At 36.2% G+C, this 20,439-nt stretch overlaps 1 protein-coding gene across 3 annotated transcripts in view; it reads right to left on the bottom strand.

Moving 5' to 3' along the window:
- The window catches only part of AGPS (alkylglycerone phosphate synthase), a 211,460-nt gene that overhangs the window by 70,781 nt on the left and 120,240 nt on the right, over positions 1-20,439 (bottom strand). For all 3 annotated transcript variants that reach the window (XM_077154266.1, XM_077154267.1, XM_077154268.1), the window contains one exon: positions 12,173-12,300. In XM_077154266.1, coding sequence (XP_077010381.1) covers positions 12,173-12,300 — 128 coding nt within the window. The remainder of the gene's footprint in view (positions 1-12,172; positions 12,301-20,439) is intronic.

Here is a 20,439-nt window from a genome sequence, read left to right as displayed (position 1 = left end):
GAGTATTTTTTAAAAAAATTTTTTATTAAGTAAAAAAAATTACAAAAAGCACAAATATTCCCAACACATACACTCAATAATTCACAATATCACGTAGTTGCATATTCATCATCATGATCATTTCCCACACATTTGCATCAATTTAGAAAAAAGACATAAAAAGACAACAGAAAAATAAAACAAAAACAGAAAAAAAAATTTTACATACCATACCCCTTACCCCTCCCTTTCATTGATCACTAGCATTTCAAACTAAATTTATTTTAACATTTGTTCCCCCCATTATTTATTTTTATTCCATATATTCTACTCATCTGTTGAAAAGGCAGATAAAAGGAGCATCAGACACAAGGTTTTCACAGTCACATTGTGAAAGCTATATCATTATACAATCATCATCAAGAAACATGGCTACTGGAACACAGCTCTACATTTTCAGGCAGTTTCCTCCAGCCTCTCCATTACATCTTGAATAACAAGATGATATCTACTTGATGCATAAGAATAACCTCCAGGATAACCTCCCGACTCTGTTTGGAATCTCTAAGCCATTAACACTTTTGTCTCATTTCCCTCTTCCCCCTTTTGGTCGAGAAGGTTTTCTCAATCCCTTGATGCTAAGTCTCAGCTCATTCTAAGGTTTTTCTCAATCCCTTGATGCTGAGTCTCCGCTCATTCCAAGATCTCTGTCCCACGTTGCCAGGAAGGTCCACACCCCTGGGAGTCATGTCCCATGTAGAGAGGGGTAGGGTGGTGAGACTGCTTGGTGTGTTGGCTGGAGAGAGGGGCCACATCTGAGCAACAAAAGAGGCTCTCTTGGGGGTGACTCTTAGGCCTAAATTTTAAGTAGACTTGACCTATCCTTTGCGGGGTTAAGTTTCATATGAACAAACCCCAAGTCTGGGGGCTTTGACTATAGCTTTGGTTGTCCACACTGTTTGTGAGAATATCAAGAATTCAACTTGGGGAAGTTGAATTTCTCGCCATTCTCACCACTCCCCGAAGGGGGCTTTGCAGATGCTTTTCCACTCACTGATCGAATTTCTCTGGGATTCATCGGGGCATCACTCTGGACAAATGAACAAAATCTCATGTCCTACCTAAGATTTCAAGTGCTTATGGCGTTCAATCAAACCATCTACATAAGTTATATTAGGAAATGCACTAGTCAAAATATAAATTTTGTAACAAATAAACATTTTTGCTTTAGTCTCACACGTAAGGTGACATTTTAAAATATTAATTGCCATATATTTTCACCACCCTGCAGTAATGACATTCCTTTGTTCTTCCTCAAGCAAAAACATTTTTTAAATTTCTGCATTTAGTCACTATTATTATACACTCTAGGCATTCCTAGGCTATACCATCTCAATCTTTAATATCTATCTTTCTTTCTGATTTCATTTATGCCCCTAGCCCTCCTCCCTCTCTCATTCTCACATGCAGCTTCATTCAGTGTTTTAACATAATTGTATTACAGTTAGGTAGTATTGTGTTGTCCATTTCTGAGTTTCTGTATTCAGTCCTGTTGCACAGTCTTCAGCTCCAATTACCCAATATCGTACCCTATTACTATCTCCTGATGGTCTCTGTTATGAACAAAATATTCCAAGTTTATTCACTAATGTCAGTTCATATCAATGAGACCATACAGTATTTGTCTTTTACTTTTTGGCTAGTCTCACTCAGCATAATGTTCTCTAGGTCCATCCATGTTGTTACATACTTCGTAAGTTTATTCTGTCTTAAAGCTGCATAATATTCAATCGTATGTATATACCACAGTTTGTTTAGCCACTCGTCTGTTGATGGACATTTTGGTTGTTTCCATCTCTTTGCAATTGTAAATAGTGCTGCTATAAACATTGGTGTGCAAATGTCTGTTTGTGTCTTTGCCCTTATGTCCTCAGAGTACATACCTAGCAATGGTATTGTTGGGTCATATGGCAATTCTATATTCAACTTTTTGAGAAACCGCCAAACTGCCTTCCACAGTGGTTGCACCAGTTGACATTCCCACCAACAGTGAATAAGTGTGCCTCTTTCTCCACATTGTCTCCAGCACTTCTCATTTCCTGTTTTGTTGATAATGGCCATTCTGGTGGGTATGAGATATCTCATGGTGGTTTTGATTTTGATTTGCATTTCTCTAATGGCCAGGGACACTGAGCATCTCTTCATGTGCCTTTTGGCCATTTGTATTTCCTCTTCTGAGAAGTGTCTGTTCAAGTCTTTTTCCCATTTTGTAATGGGATTGGCTGTCTTTTTGTTGTTGAGTTGAACAATCTCTTTATAAGTTCTGGATACTAGACCTTTATCTGATATGTCATTTCCAAATATTGTCTCCCATTGTGTAGGCTGTCTTTTTACTTTCTTGATGAAGTTCTTTGATGCACAAAAGTGTTTAATTTTGAGGAGTTCCCATTTATTTATTTATTTCTTCAGGGCTCTTGCCCTGACATCTTAACTACATTTAGTCTTCCAATCCATGAACAGGGGGGTATGTCCTTCCATCTATTTAGGTCTTCTGTGATTTCTTTTAACAGTTTCTTGTAGTTTTCTTTGTATAGGTCTTTTGTCTCTTTAGTTAAATTTATTCCTAAGTATTTTATTCTTTAGATGCAATTGTAAATGCAATTTGTTTCTTGATTTCCCCTCAGATTGTTCATTACTTGTATATAGAAACACTACAGATTTTTCAATGTTGATCTTGTACCCTGCCACTTTGCTGTACTTGTTTATTAGCTCTAGTAGTTTTACTGTGGATTTTTTAGGGTTTTCGACGTATAGTATCATATCGTCTGCAAACAATGATAGTTTTACTTCTTCCTTTCCAATTTTGATGCCTTGTATTTCTTTTTCTTGTCTAATTGCTCTGGCTAGAACTTCCAGCACAATGTTGAATAACAGTGGTGATAGTGGACATCCATGTCTTGTTCCTGATCTTAGGAGGAAAGTTTTCAGTTTTTCCCCATTGAGGACGATATTAGTTGTGGGTTTTTCACATATTCCCTTTATCATTTTAAGGAAATTCCCTTGTATTCCTATCCTTTGAAGTGTTTTCAACAGGAAAGGATGTTGAATTTTGTCAAATGCCTTCTCTGCATCAATTGAGATGATCATGTGATTTTTCTGCTTTGATTTGTTGATATGGTGTATTACATTAATTGATTTTCTTATGCATACCTGGGATGAATCCTACTTGGTCACGATGTATAATTCTTTTAATGTGTTGCTGGATTCGATTTGCTAGAATTTTGTAGAGGGTTTTTGCATCTATATTCATTAGAGAGATTGGTCTGTAGTTTTCTTTTTTTGTAATATCTTTGCCTGGTTTTGGTATGAGGGTGATGTTGGCTTCATAGAATGAATTAGGTCGCTTTCCCTCCACTTCAATTTTTTAGAAGAGTTTGAGCACGATTGGTACTAATTCTTTCTGGAATGCTTGGTAGAATTCACATGTGAAGCCATCTGGTCCTGGACTTTTGTTTTTGGGAAGCTTTTTAATGACTGATTCAATTTCTTTACTTGTGATTGGTTTGTTGAGGTCATCTATTTCTTCTTGAGTCAAAGTTGGTTGTTCATGCCTTTCTAGGAAGTTGTCCATTTCATCTACATTGTTGTGTTTATTTGCATAAAGTTGTTCATACTATCCTGTTATTACCTCCTTTATTTCTGTGGGGTCAGTGATTATGTCTCCTCTTCCATTTCTGATCTTATTTATTTGCATCTTCTCTCTTTTTCTTTTTGTCAATCTTGCTAAGGGCCAATCACTCTTATTTTCTCATAGAACCAACTTCTGGTTTTACTGATTTTCTGAATTGTTTTCATGTTCTCAATTTCATTTATTTCTGCTCTAATCTTTGTTATTTCTTTCCTTTTGCTTGCTTTGGGGTTAGTTTGCTGTTCTTTCTCCAGTTCTTCCAAGTGGACAGTTAATTCCTGTATTTTTGCCCTTTCTTCTTTTTTGATACAGGCATTTAGAGCAATAAATTTCCCTCTTAGAACTGCCTTTGCTGCATCCCATAAGTTTTGATATGTTGTGTTTTCATTTTCATTTGCCTCGAGATATTTACTGATTTCTCTTGTAATTTCTTCCTTGACCCACTGGTTGTTAAAGAGTGTGTTGTTAAGCCTCCACGTATTTGTGAATTTTCTGGCGCTTTGCCTATTATTGATTTCCAACTTCATTCCTTTATGATCTGAGAAAGTGTTGTGTATGATTTCAATCTTTTTAAATTTATTGAGACTTGCTTTGTGACCCAGCATATGGTCTATCTTTGAGAATGATCCATAAGCACTTGAGAAAAAGGTATATCCTGTTGTTGTGGGCTGTAATGTCCTATAAATGTCTGTTAAGTCTAACTCATTTATTGTAATATTCAAATTCTCTATTTCTTTATTGATCCTCTGTCTATATGTTCTGTCCATTGATGAGAGTGGGGAATTGAAGTCTCCAACTATTATGGTAGATGTGTCTATTTCCCTTTTCAGTGTTTGCAGTGTATTCCTCACGTATTTTGGGGCATTCTGGTTCGGTGCATAAATATTTATGATTGTTATGTCTTCTTGTTTAATTGTTCCTTTTATTAGTAGATAGTATCCTTCTTTGTCTCTTTTAACTGTTTTACATTTGCAGTCTAATTTGTTGGATATTAGTATAGTTACTCCTGCTCTTTTCTGGTTGTTATTTGCAAGATACATCTTTTCCCAGCATTTCACTTTCAACCTATGTTTATCTTTGGGTCTAAGATGTGTTTCCTGTAGACAGCATATAGAAGGATCCTGTTTTTTAATCCATTCTGCCAGTCTATGTCTTTTTTTATTGGGGAGTTCAATCCATTAACATTTAGTGTTATTACTGTACAGGTAGTACTTTCCTCTACCATTTTGCCTTTTGTATTTTGTATGTCATATCTAATTTTCCTTCTTTCTACACTCTTCTCCACACCTCTCTCTTCTCTGTTTTCATATCTGTCTCTAGTGCTCCCTTTAGTATTTCTTGCAGAGCTGGTCTCTTGGTCACAAATTCTCTCTGTGATTTTTTTGTCTGAAAATGTTTTAATTTCTCCCTCATTTTTGAAGGACAATTTTGCTGGGAATAGAATTCTTGGTTGGCACTTTTTCTCTTTTAGTAATTTAAATATATCATCCCACTGTCTTCTCGCCTCCATGGTTTCTGCTGAGAAATCTACACATAGTCTTATTGGGTTTCCCTTGTATGTGATGGATTGCGTTTTTCTTGCTGCTTTCAAGATCCTCTCTTTCTCTTTGACCTCTGACATTCTGACTAGTAAGTGTCTTGGAGAATGTCTATTTGGATCTATTCTCTTTGGGGTATGCTGCACTTCTTGTATCTGTAATTTAGGTCTTTCATAAGAGTTGGGAAACTTTCAGTGATTATTTCTTCCATTAGTTTTTCTCCTCCTTTTCCCTTCTCTTCTCCTCCGGGACCCCCACAACACGTATATTTGTGCGCTTCATATTATCATTCAGTTCCCTGAGTTCCTGCTCATATTTTTACATTTTTTTCCCTATAGTTTCTGCATCTTCTCGGATTTCAGATGTTCCATCCTCCAGTTCACTAATCCTAACCTCTGTCTCTTGAAATCTACCATTGTAGGTTTCCATTATTTTTTCATCTCTTCTACTGTATCTTTCATCTCTATAAGTTCTGTGATTTTTTTTTTCAGACTTTCGATTTGTTCTTTTTGTTCGTTCCTTGCCTTCCTCATACCCTCCCTCAATTCACTGATTTGGTTTTTGATGAGGTTTTCCATGTCTGTTCGTATATTCTGAATTAGTTGTTTCAGCTCTTCTATCTCGTTTGAACTATTGATTTGTTCCTTTGACTGGCCATATCTTCAATTTTCCTGGTGTGATTTGTTTTATTTTTGCTGGCATCTAGACATTTAATTACCTTAATTAGGTTATTCTGGTGATTGCTTTCACCTCTGTTACCTAGGGTTTTCTTGCTAGCTGAATTTGTTGTCTATCTGTTCTTTGACCTTCAGTTCAGCTTTTTCTGGACCTCTAACTTAAGTTTTGTTTAACAGAGGATAATTTTTCAGTTCTTGTTTTCTTGTTTCTTGCCCTGCTTGTATGGTGGCTTTTCCCTCCCCACCCTTAGGAAGGTCTACGTACGTATTATGGACTCGAGCCAGGTTTTCTTGGACTAAATTGGTCTCCTATCAGGGGCAAGGAGTCACTTGCATCAGTTTTTCCTGAGGGTGAGACCCAGCATGTTAAAAGACTTTCCTGTGAAGTTTCTGGGCTCTGTTTTTCTTATCCTGCCCAGTATGTGGCACATCTGTCTGCGGGTCACACCAGCAAAAGATGTTGTGGCACTTTTAACTTTGGAAGACTCTCCCTGCTGGGGGTATGGTGGAGATGGAGGAGAGGTTGTAAGCTGGTTTTAATGGCTTCAAATTGCCAAGCCCTGGGGTCTGAATTCCTTGAGGGAGGGATTCCACCTGAGTTGGGCTTCACCCCTCTCCTGCGGAAGGCACAGGTGGGAGACAGCCCTGAAAGCAGCCCGTTTCTGCCTATGCCTGGGGCAGATGCAGCCTGAGAAGTCCCGCCGCTGAATCCAGAGGCTGCCAAGTCTCTGTAGAGACACAGCCACTAAAGCCTCCGTTTCCTCCCCTTTCCTCTTTTTCCATGAGCCCAATGTGTGACCTCTGCCTTGACCAGGTTTAGAGTCTCTTTCCTTTCCCTCTGGGAAACCGCCTATGGGGGAGGGGCGCCAGGCACCGGGCGCCAGCCGCTGCGGCTTGGGGAACTCACGGTTTTGGGGAGCTTGCAGCCAGTCCAGCTGGTCCCGACTGGGATACGCTGTGTGTCCGTCACTGACGTGGCTCCAGGAGCTGTTTGGTACTGTTTCTGGTTATTTAGTAGTTGTTCTAGAGGACGAACTAAAACGCTCACATAGCTAAGCCACCATCTTGGCCCCTCCTCCAGTGACTGAGAGTTTTAAAAATAAGTATCAGAAGACATTTGAACTTCATTGCTCAGCACTTACACTTTATTTGAGCATAACAAATACTTAATCCAAAAATTTCTCTCTACTCCTCCTTTGGTTAATTACACTGCTTCTAAATAGTGTTGCCATCTCAGCATTTTAGCAAACATGGCATATTACTTCACTATGTACTCTATTTGCCTAACCATAACATGATATCCCCAAAACACTAGTGAATCAATAGCTCTCATGTAAGAATTTCAACCATTAACATTCACTTATGCTTTAATACCATCAAAGCAACTTGCCACAAGTCTACCAATGGTAGACTAGTCATTCCAAGAATACCCTGCTTTTTAAAATCCCTCCCCTCAAGAAGTAGACAGGAAATCAAGATTAAGGGGGCCTACCTAAAGACTAGATGGAAGAAGCAATATTACTGATAAATAATTGAAGGTACTTGAAAATTTTAAAACTTATCTGTGTCAAAACAAGCAAAAATTCAACAAATGGTGCTACAATAACAGGATACTCCCATGGAAAAGTAATGAAATGTGATCTCATCATACAGCATACCAAAAAAAAGTTATCTGTGTCAACTGTTAGATTAGATTATTACGTAGCTGGATTTCCTGAAAGTGGGACGCTGTCAGAGTGAATGAGTATCTTAAAAGCTGTTTTAATAAATCTTTAAATGGAATGGATATACCACCTATACTAAGCAGATCTCTGGCAAAAAGTATCTGGAGCTTATTTTTTTACTATAGCACTTTCTATAATTAGGTGAGCTAAAACTCAAAAAGGAAAGGCAGATGAAGATTAGCCTCCTCGTATCAGGAATTAGTAAAGTCACGAACAAAAATGGTTGATTTGCTAAAAACAGATTAATACCCACTGGTATTGCATAAGGCCCTTCACAATTTGACTCAAAACATATTATACCTCTTCTAATCTCTATACTTTTCCACAATATTGTTCTTCAAACCTATAATGTCCTTTTTTCTCCTAATCTCCTATAACCTCAATGAAGGCAAAGATCCACATGATATTTAAATAGGAGAGTAATATTTTAAAATACGTATTTAAGAAAGCCTACTCTGACATAATGGAAAAGATGGAGTCTGAATGATGAGGGAGATGCTTAATTAGGAAACCAGTGTGACAATCCAGGGAAAAAATGATGGGGATTGACCCAGGGCATTATCAGATGGGATGGAGATGACATTTGGGGATGTGAGGCAGGGTAAAGAAGAGCCTTCATGTACAATCAACAGACTTAGTGAAGTGAGGAAGATGACAATGGTGGTGGTGGCAGTCAAGAACAATGACATTAAAAAGTAGGAGATAACAAGATTATTTTAATTTTATAAATGATGAAAACAAGTGGAGTGGGGGTAAATAACTTGCCCAAGGTCACATAGCTAGTAGGTAGTTAATCTTCAGATTTAACCCAAATAACTTAAGGTCCAAGTGTATATAAACAGTGAGAAAAACAAGGACTTAAATGGTGATTTCTTAGAGTGACTGAGATGTTAAATTAAAGCCAGCTATAATCTTACCATGGTCTTCTTCATTAAGTGTTTATTAATGTTACTCAAACTGTACACAGCCCATAATACAAAGCAATATTTTTGTCCCAATATTATTCAACTTTCTGGACTTCAGATTGGATAAGAAGTGTTTGTATTTGTCACACTTATGTGCCAACTTATGGTCAAAGGTGAAAATAGCAAATTCTTAAGGTACCTATAATCTTAACATAAGTGTTCCTTTATTCCTAGTCTTATAATCTCAAAGACACTTCCAAATAAATGTTCAGTATCTGAGCTGAAAAACTCAGGATCACATGTAACTTTGTGAAAATCCTTCTTAAATATGCTTTCTTCTACTTTAAGTTCCTTTCCTCAATTCACAACATGACTTTGGACAGGTGTCTGAAACATAAGTATAACAGGCACTGATATAGAAAAAAGCTTGTGAGCTAATGAAGGGGACAGATATGTAAATAATAAAACAAGGAGCATTCAGACTTAAAAAGTATGGTTTAAAAGACAGGAGAGAAAAATTAACTGACTGAGGAAACTGATGAAAGATTTGTGGATGTGATTTTTCAAAGCTGGCTGAGAAAGATGAAACAAAACATGTCAGAAGAAAGAGAGGAAATGAGTCTAGCTCCAGTGTGCTATCATAACATGGTGTTTCATGGATAGGCCCAGTAGGCCATTGGAAATACCAAGATGGAGCTCAGGAAAGGAGTAGGAGCAGTGCAGCATAGATTTTAAAACTACTAGAACAAGAGATGGAAAATGAAGCATAGGGAATAAGATAAGACTGGAAGACAGACAAACAAGGAGAGATTTCATATCATTCCACTTGAAAGTTAAAAATTTGTTAAACATACAGGTATTCAAAGCAAATAAGTATGAGCTATACAAAACAAAAATTCAAGTGCAAATGATTTATGAACAGACTGGGGAAGTCACAGACACACCTAGTGACCATCTTCCGGCCCTGGTCCACCCCCCCCCACCTCTTTTTCCATTGTTTGCAGATGTTTCAATACATTTCCCTTCCACAATCTGAGGGAAACGGTAGGTCTAATGGAGTATACTGATCATACCTGAACCTGGAAACCAACAACAAGAAACTGGGAACAAGCAGCCCCAGCTGCTTATCAGGGCAGAAACTCTTAGTGGCAGCACATCCTCCCCCTGGATTGTATAAATACGTTGTCCTCAGGCAACAGATTTGTCACTCCTCTCCCATGTGTGCGGAGTTGCCCTTCATTGACCCAAACAGTGGGCCTCCTTAGGAGGAGACCAGCTACCCTTAGGAGGGTCTGATCTCCGGCTCTTTTGGACCCTGTGTGCTGTGTAAGTAATACAATGGTCATTTACTGCAAGTTTCTGTTGGGTCTGAGCCTGTGTTCCCAGGACACACCAAACAGCAACTAGCGCCACAAAGCAAACAGAGTAAGCTGCCCATCTGGTTCTCTTGCATCAAGTAAATTTTTGTAGCCTGAATATAAATATGGCTTAAAATGCAAAATATAAAATTGTACTGTAAAAAAGTAGTTTGTAGTTTGAAGTAAAAATTTTTACAACTTTTTTTTTACTGTAAAAACCTATACACAGAAAAATACTAGAAGGGAATACATTAAAACATTAATAGTGCATTTCTGCTTCCAGTCATGAGAGTTTGGACTTACACTCCTGCCATTAACATGTGGTAGATGGACAAAATATATGAAAAAACCACTTTCAGACATTGAATAACAGGCAGCACAGGACTGTTATCTCTAAGAGAATGAAAACAAATGAGGTGAATCCTACGATCACTGCAGCTTCCTTCCTAGAGGAAATTTCTAAACTGCAATTAAGGGAACAGAAGTCCAAATAGTTCCCAGTGAATTCATGGAGTTGAAAAAACAAACAAATATTAGATTTCAGGTGGTTGACATAGCTAGAATTACTGAAGCATCAGGTGCAAGGAAGCTAGGTAGAGAAAGAGTTCTAGAAATCAACTTGGGAACCCCTTGAGTTATTGGCTGAATACCAATCTGCAACGAGTGAAAAGAAACTCCATGAGGCTGACGAAGAACAACTTTCAGAGAAAGAACATCAGGGGGCTTTAAGTCAAACAATTTTCAGAGCTCATTCAGAGTCAGAAATTGTTCAACTTCGATGACTTGTGAAACATTGTAAGGCAGTCTTAAATACACTGTCATGCAATTAATTGGAGTCCCAGAAAGAAGAGGGGAAGGCAGGAAAATACATGAAAAAATAATAGCTGACATTTATCCAAATTTGATGAGTACTATAAACCCAGAGATCTAAGAAGATCAAAAACCAGAGAGCTTCTGCACAGAGAAACAAAGATAACAATGACTGCAGGCTTCTTGTCAAAAACAATGCAAGCTATAGTTTCCATTATAAGCCAATAAAATGATATCCTGGGGGGGGGGGGGATCAACCTAGAATTCTATACCCAATAAAAATATCTTTCAAAAATGAAGACAACATAAAACACTTCTTAGCTGAAATGTGAAAGAATTCAATAGCAGATGAACATTCTTAAGATGAATGGAAAATGAAACCAGATGGAAACTTGAACCTACAAAAGGAATAAAGAGCACTGGAAATGGTAAATATGTGTGTAAATACAAAATACATTTTACTCATTTTAAATTTCTTTGAAACATTAATTTAAAGAGGAGACCATTTTCAGTAGCTTACAAAGTACAATGTATAGGGGCTACTTGGTAGATATTTTTCCTTTGCCAGGCAAGATCTAGTCTCTACTGGCTTTGGATACCAGGAAGTTAACTTATATGAATCACATCAAAAAGCTCTTGGTCCCCTCAAGATTTTAACTGGGTATGGCTAATGGGAAGCATTAAAGAACTGTAGAAGATTGGAGAAAGAGAGAAGAAAAGTGTCTGGCATGTATTCCCTTGACTTCCTCCCTGGTAGGGAATGCTGAAATAAAATTTTTTCACAAACCACTGTAATTCAAACAAATGACCCAAATGCCTAAACAAATGTGGAACTTTCCACAGTGTTACACAAAACTAACCACAAAAATAAAATTACCTGCCATTATCTGGTATTTGAAAATCCTTGCTAAAATATTCTTTTTTCTAAGGAAGGAAAAAATGCTGAATATATCACACTACATTATATTATACTATTTAACCTACAACTTAGATAATATAAAACAAAGCAGGGTCTAGTAGCAGCACATTCTTAAAACTGATTAAGTTTGATTACCTATATTTGATTTCTAAATTTGAGTCACTGATTTCAGCCATGTATTTTAATTTCAATAAATGTTTTAATTTAAGAAAAATTATTACTTCAATTAATCACAAAACATCTCACCCAAGAATACATTACAAAACAAAACATTCAAAAAAAGGAAGAGTCATGTGAGGCTATCAACCCAAGAACATGTCTTACCATGGCTTAAAATTGTATAGTCCTCTTTAAACCAAGAAAAAGTTGTGATAGCAATATAATTACCGAAAGAAATAGGACCTGCATGTAAAGGGATCATTTTACAACATTACCTTCTAATATAGAAGTAAGTGAAACCACAAATATAACACAACTAAATATGAAGATTATTTATGACATCACAATCAGTTATGCAGTAGAATCTTGAAAATACAAAAATACATATGTAGGGACTTTTTTTTTTTTTTTTTACCTGTTTTGCAATTTCTCTTAAACAGGCTACTCCTTGTTCAAAATTAGGGAAAGCTACTGAGCCATACTTTTGGTATTCAGGAATTGGTCTTATTTTTATTGTTGCTTCTGTTATCACACCAAGGGTTCCTGAAAAAGAAGGGGGAATAATCCAATATATCACATGCCAATTTTCTAAAACATATTTAATTCTACCCTATTTTGGAGAATAATGGCTTTTTAGAAAAGCACTGAGCATATGCTATAATTTCCCAAACCAAAATGTTGGAATACATTTTTCTTAATTATGTATAAATTTTCTTAAACATTTTAAAAGTAACCTTCTGCCAATGAAGGTAACTTCTAATGCTTTAAAAAGTATTAAAACTCATTAAAAGGAAAAAAGTGTTTGAAAACAACAGGTTTTTATAACTCGTATGCATTAAGACAAAAATATATTGGATATTTGTGCCTATTTTTATCTTTAAAAAATTTAATGAGGCAAAAAGAACCTAACCTTCTGTGAGAATTTAGATTACAGAAGAAATCAGAGGGAATATCACCTTGCCTTTTTAAAGAATTCATATAAAGAAAAGACAAAGGCAATAGTGAGATGACCTTGTAAGAAACAAAAGATAAACATTTCAGAGACAAAAATACTTAACATAAATATCCAAGACAAGTGGATCCACCAATGAAACAACCCTCTTTATTGCATGAAAGTTGGGGATGCAGAATATTCAGAGAGAAAGATGTTAAATATAATCAGATGATGCTAAAATATTTGAAGATAGATGGTTAAGAACTATTTATTCACAAAATAAAGATTTTTCAAATCAGTGGTTTCTAATATAAAAACGGTAGAAACTATAATAAACCCTTTAACTGTAAACGTTTCTGAGAATCACAGGGAAAAAGTAAAGGGGCAGGTGCACAAATGGTTCAGTGGTAGAATGCTAGCCTTTCATGCAGGAGACCCAGGTTTGATTCCTAAATCATGTACCACCACCACCACCCCACACATACAAACAAGTAAAGGGGAAATCCCGAAAACTGCGGAACTTAATTACAAGTTCTAAAAGTAAATAAAGTATCACAATCAATAAAAAGTATCTCAATAATTGAAGCTTCCAATAAATTTATAATATACCTAAACAACATGGCAAAATATAATGTAGGATTAAAAACTACCATGAGTTCATGAAAAGTAAATTATATTATATTAGATTATAATATATTCTCCAAATATACATATGATTTCTTATCAAGAATATAAAATATGAAACTATTATGATTTGTGTTTCACAAAAGCTCTGCAAGGTATGCATGATTAATATTTGAATAGAGAAGACATATCATGTGAATTCTAAAAATAACAAAAGTGACTGGACTTTTTTTGTTTTACCATCTTTATTGACCTATAATTCACATACCATATATTCACCCATTTAATGTATAAAATTAAATGATTTTTAGTATATTCACAGTTGTGCAACCATCACCACAAGCTAAATTTACAAAATTTTCATTACCTCAAAGAAGAAACCCTGCACCCATTAAGCAGTCATGCCCTATTCATTCCCATCACCTAAACTCCAGCAAATACTAATCTACTTTCTGTCTGTATGGACTTTCATATTCTAGACATTTCAAATGTACAGATTCTTACAAAATGTGGTCTTTTGTGACCATCTTCTTTCACTTAGCAAGTTTTCAAGCCTTGTGCATCAGTACTTTCTTCCTTTTAAATTGTTGAACTGTATGATATATTCCTTCGTTCATCCATTCATCAGTTGGCAGACATTTGGATTCTCACTTTTTGACTATTATGAATAATGCTGCTATGATCATGCATAAGCATGATTATGATCATGATAAGCATTGTTTTGTAGATATAGTTTTCCTTTCTCATGTATACATACCTAAAGATTTTCTTAATTAAAAAAAAATCTGATTCTACCCCATACAACACCCTTAAATGTTGTACATATAAATATCCAGAAGCTGCATCTGAGCTATAGTTTTGGGTTTTTTTTATATATATTTTTTATTTTTTATTTTTATTTTTTTCTCTATATTATTATTTTATTTCTTTTTCTGTTGTCTTGCTATTTCCTTTTCTAAATCGATGCAAATGTACTAAGAAATGATGACCATACATCTATGTGATGATATTAAGAATTACTGATTGCATATGTAGAATGGAATGATTTCTAAATGATGTGTTAGTTAATTTTTTTTTAATTAATAATAAAAAAAAAGAACTATGAGAGGATACTATGAAAAAATTTATGGCAATGTATTAAATAACCTAAATGAAATGGACATATTCTTAGAAGCATACAAACTACTTAACTGACTCATGAAGAATTATAAGATCTCAACAAACAAATTAAAAATATATATATCATGAATGACAACTAATTTCAAACCTTTCTTATTCACTGATACCATTATCCCTTCTCCTTTTTCCACATCCCCAAACTGAAGAGGTTACATAAATGGTCCAGAATCCAATGCCCAGTTATCTCTGGGCTTAAGAAAATATGACTGACTTTCCAAAGTCCCAAATAAATAACAGCCTGCCTTCATTTCCCACCCATATCCTCAGTTTTCTGAGCATGAGAATGGCAGCAATCAACTTAGTATGTCACTCAACCACTAGGGAAAAATCATTACAGCTAAGCTGCCTCCTTTTCACATTATGTCACATGTCCTTCCTTAAAACTTTCACTTATTTTTTCTGTTTAGTAAGAACAGACTGTGGTATATAGCCAAGTCATTTTCTAGAGGGTTCATAATGAAGAACCCTCTCCCACTTACCCATCATCACAATCAGATGGGCAATTTAACTCTAAAAGTCTCACTTTCATGCAGAATTAACTTCATGTCTACAGGTTGACCAAATGCAAAAACATGTTCAGATGAATTTCTTATTACACTTATTATATAAAACAAAGAATAAAAAATATTTTGATATGTTGATGTCACTACAGAGCACACTTTGAAATAACAAAAATTAATAAGGTGAGAGACAATGAACTTAGAAAAATAGAATGGATCTCCAAACTGTAAAAGAATTTATAGAAACAAAAAAATGTGACAATGACAAATTAAATGACCTCACTACAAATATTAAGAGCAAGATTCATTCTTTTAGATAACTTTTGCATGTATTTTTAAAATAAAAGTTTTCAAAACACACTATCACCACCAATAAAAATAATTAAGCTTGACCTTTAGAACAAGAGTTTTAATGAAAGTGTAAAAGTTTGGTTAGTTTGGCCTATAACAAAAAGAACTAACATGAGAGAATGAAAGCAGATATCAATTTTTGTAATACTAAAAATAAAAGAAGATGAATGTTCTAATGGGCCATAAAATATTTTTTGTTAGAAATAGTATACAGATTGGCATGTGGCAAGACAATGTGAGGAGCTGACCCAAAAAACTAGCGATAATTATTAAGAACAACCATTTAAAGTTTCTGAAAATGGTCCTAATGACAAAACTCCCATTGAAGAAAATTTACTAAAATTTGGTAAGAACAACAAAAGTTTGGGATATTTGAACAAAGAACACTCCCTCCATTTCCCCTCCCAGGTCACAAAGACAGAAATTCCATTCCAGAATGGTAAGACAAGAACACAGGATTCGAGCAAGAGGGGAGTTCCGGGCCAAGATGGCGGCACAGCAATATGCGCGTTTTAGTTCATCCTCCAGAACAACTACTAAATAACCAGAAACAGTACAGAACAGCTCCTGGGGCCACGTCAGTAACCAGACACACAGCGTATACCAGTCTGGGCCAGCTGGACAGGCTGCAAGCCCCCCTGAACCATGAGTTCCCCAAGCCGTGGTGGTCGACACCCCTTCCCCACAGGATGATTCCCAGAGGGGAAAGGAAAGAGACTTCAACAGCAGCAGGGGCTGAGCCCAACCAAACACCAATTGTGGAATTAATTAACAAATTCTGACTACTAAAAATAGGCCCCCAGCTTAGGTGAACCTGGTCAAAGCGGTGATCGCTATTTTTGCCCCGGTGCCAAGGGCAGGGCTGACAGAAAAAGAAAAAAAGAAAAAAAAAAGGAAACAGAGGTTTTTGTGGCTGTGTTTCTACAAAGGCTTGACTGCCTTTGGATTCAGTGGCAAGACTTCTCAGGCTGCAACTGCCCCAGGCATAGGCAGAAAGAAGCTCGTTTGAGAGCATTTCTGGAACCTGTGCCTTCCCCAGGAGAGGGTGATGCACAACTCAGGTGGAATCCCTTCCTGAAGGAACTCAGACACCAACACCAGGGCTTGGTAATTTGAAGCCATTAAAACCAGCCTACAACCTCTCCTCTGTCTCCACCACACCTCCAGCAGGGAAAGTCTGCCAAAGTTAAAGGTACCACATCATCTTCTGCTGGTGGGACCTGCAGGCAGACAAACTCCACCTACTGGGCAGGATAAGAAAAACAGAGTCCAGAGACTTCACAGGAAAGTCTTTCAACCTCCTGGGTCTCACCCACAGGGAAAACTGATGCAGGTGACTCTTTCCTCCTGATAGGAGGCCAGTTTGGCCTGGGAAAATCCGGCTGGGGTCTATAATACCTAAGTAGACACTCCTAGGGCTGGGGGAGAAAAAGGCACCATACAAGCAGGGCAAGAAACAAGAAAACAAGAACTGAAAAATTATCCTCTGTCAAACAAAACTTAAGTTAGAGGTCCAGAATAAGCTGAACTGAATGTCAAAGAATAGATAGACTTCAAATTCATCCAGCAAGAAAAAACCTAGGTAAAGGAAGTGAAAGCAATTTCCAGAATAAACTAGTTAAGGTAATTAAATGTCTAGACGCCAGCAAAAAATAACAAATCACACCAGGAAAATTGAAGACATGGCCGAATCAAAGGAACAAACCGACAATTCAAATGAGATACAGAAGCTGAAACAATTAATTCAGAATATACAAACAGACATGGAAAACCTCATCAAAAACCAAATCGATGAATTGAGGGAGGATATAAATAAGGCAAGAAATGAACAAAAAGAAGAAATGGAAAGTCTGAAAAAACAAATCACAGAACTTATGGGCATGAAAGGCACAGTAAAAGAGATGAAAAAAAATTGGAAACCTACAATGGTAGATTTCGAGAGGAAGAACATACGATTAGTGAACTGGAGGATGGAACATCTAAAATCCAACAAGAAACAGAAACTATAGGGAAAAAAATGGAAATATATGAGCAGGGACTCAGGGAATTGAATGACAATATGAAGCGCACAAGTATACGTGTTGTGGGTGTCCCAGAAGGAGAGGAGAAGGGAAAATGAGGAGAAAAACTAATGGAGGAAACTATCACTGAAAATTTCCCAACTCTTATGAAAGACTAAAAATTACAGATCCAAGAAGTGCAGCGTACCCCAAGGAGAATAGATCCAAACAGACGTACTCCAAGACACTTACTAAACAGAATGTCAGAGGTCAAAGAGAAAGAGAGAATCTTGAAAGCAGCAAGAGAAACGCAATCCATCACATACAAGGGAAACCCAATAAGACTATGCGTAGATTTCTCAGCAGAAACCATGGAGGCGAGAAGACAGTGGGATGATATATTTAAATTACTAAAAGAGAAAAACTGTCAACCAAGAATTCTATATCCAGCAAAACTGTTCTTCAAAAATGAAAGAGAAATTAAAACATTCTCAGACAAAAAATCACTGAGAGAATTTGTGACCAAGAGACCAGCTCTGCAAGAAATACTAAAGGGAGCACTAGAGACAGATACGAAAAGACAGAAGAGAGAGGTGTGGAGAAGAGTGTAGAAAGGAAGACTATGAGTAAAGGTAAAAAGAAGGAAAATTAGATAGGACATATAAAATCCAAAAAGCAAAATGGTAGAAGAAAGTATTGTCCATACAGTAATAACGCTAAATGTTAATGGATTAAACTCTGCAATCAAAAGACATAGACTGGCAGAATGGATTTAAAAACAGGACCCATCTATATGCTGTCTACAGGAAACACATCTTAGACCCAAGGATAAACATAGGTTGAAAGTGAAAGGTTGGGAAAAGATATTTCTAGCAATTAACAATCAGAAAAGAGCAGGGGTAGCTATACTAATATCCAACAAATTAGACTTCAAATGTAAAACAGTTAAAAGAGACAAAGAAGGACACTAGGTATTAATAAAAGGAACTATTCAACACGAAGACATAAGAATCATAAATACTTATGCACCGAACCAGAATGCTCCAAAATACATGTGGGAAACACTGAAAAGAGAAATAGACACATTTACCATAATAGTTGGAGACTTCAATTCCCCAGTCTCATCAATGGACAGAACATATAGACAGAAGATCAATAAAGAAACAGAGAATTTGAATACTACAATAAATGAGCTAGGCTTAACAGGCATTTATAGAACATTACACCATACAACAGCAGGATACACTTTTTTCTCAAGTGCTCATGGACCATACTCGAGGACACCATATGTTGGGTCACAAAGCAAGCCTCAATACATTTTAAAAGATTGAAATCATACAAAACACTCTCTCAGATCATAAAGGAATGAAGTTGGGAATCAAAAATAGGCAGAGTGTCAGAAAATTCACAAATATGTGGAGGCTCAACAACACACTCTTAAACAACCAGTGGGTCAAGGAAGAAATTACAAGAGAAATCAATAAATAGCTCAAGGCAAATGAAAATGAAAACACAACATATCAAAACTTATGGGATGCAGCAAAGGCAATGCTAAGAGGGAAATTTATTGCCCTAAATGCCTATATCAAGAAAGGGAAAGAATCGAGGAATTAACTGTCCATTGGAAGAACTAGAGAAAGAACAGCAAACTAACCCCAAAGCAAGCAAAAGGAAAGAAATAACAAAGATTAGAGCAGAAATAAATGAAATTGAGAACATGAAAACAATTGAGAAAATCAATAAAACCAGAAGCTGGTTCTATGAGAAAATCAGTAAGATTGATGGACCCTCAGAAAAATTGGCAAAAAGAAGAAGAGAGAGGATGCAAATAAATAAGATCAAAAGAAATGGAAGAGGAGACATAACCACTGACCCCACAGAAATAAAGGAAGTAATGACAGGATACTATGAACAACTTAATCTAATAAATACAACAATGTAGATGAAATGGACAACTTCCTAGAAATGCATGAACAACCAACTTTGACTTGAGAAGAAATAGATGACCTCAACAAAACAATCACATGTAAAGAAATTGAATCAGTCATTAAGAAATTCCCCAGAAAGAAAAGTCCAGGACCAGATGGCTTCACATGTGAATTCTACCAAACATTACAGAAAGAATTAGTACCAATCCTGCTCAAACTCTTCAAAAAAACTGAAGAGGAGGGAAACCTACCTAATTCATTCTATGAAGCCAGCATCACCCTCATACCAAAGTCAGACAAAGATCTTATAAGAAAAGAACAGATTAATCTCTCTAATGAATACAGATGCAAAAATCTTCAACAAAATTCTAGCAAATCAAATCCAGCAACACATTAAAAGAATTATACATCATGACCAAGTAGGATTCATCCAGGTATGCAAGGATGGTTCAACATAAGAAAACCAATTAATGTAATACACCATATCAACAAATCAAAGCAGAAAAACCACATGATCATCTTGACTGATGCAGAAAAGGCATTTGACAAGATTCAACATCCTTTCCTGTTGAAAACATTTCAAAGGATAGGAATAGAAGGGAACTTCCTTAAAATGATAAAGGGAATATATGAAAAACCCACAGCTAATATCATCCTCAGTGAGGAAAAACTGAAAGCATTCCTCCTGAGATCAGGAACAAGACAAGGATGTCCACTATCACCACTGTTATTCAACATAGTGTTGGAAGTTCTAGCCAGAGCAATTAGACAAGAAAAAAGAAACACAAGGCATCAAAATTGGAAAGGAAGAAGTAGGACTCTCACTGTTTGCAGACTGTATGATACTATATGTCTAAAAACCTGAAAAATCCACAGCAAAACTATTAGAGCTAATAAATGAGTACAGCAAAGTGGCAGGGTACAAGATCAACACTCAAAAATCTGTAGTGTTTCTATACACTAGTAATGAACAATCTGAGGGGGAAATCAAGAAAAGAATTCCATTTGCAATTGCAATCAAAAGAATAAAATATTTAGGAATAAATTTAACTAAAGAGACAAAAGACCTATACAAAGAAAACTACAAGAAATTGTTAAAAGAAAAGGAGGGCTAGGGGTATAAATGAAATCAGAAAGAAAGATAGATGTTAAAGATTGAGATGGTA

The sequence above is a fragment of the Tamandua tetradactyla genome, chromosome 3 (assembly GCF_023851605.1).
Source record: "Tamandua tetradactyla isolate mTamTet1 chromosome 3, mTamTet1.pri, whole genome shotgun sequence".
Classification (NCBI taxonomy): Eukaryota; Metazoa; Chordata; class Mammalia; order Pilosa; family Myrmecophagidae; genus Tamandua; species Tamandua tetradactyla.
This window is presented reverse-complemented; position numbering and strand designations above follow the sequence as displayed.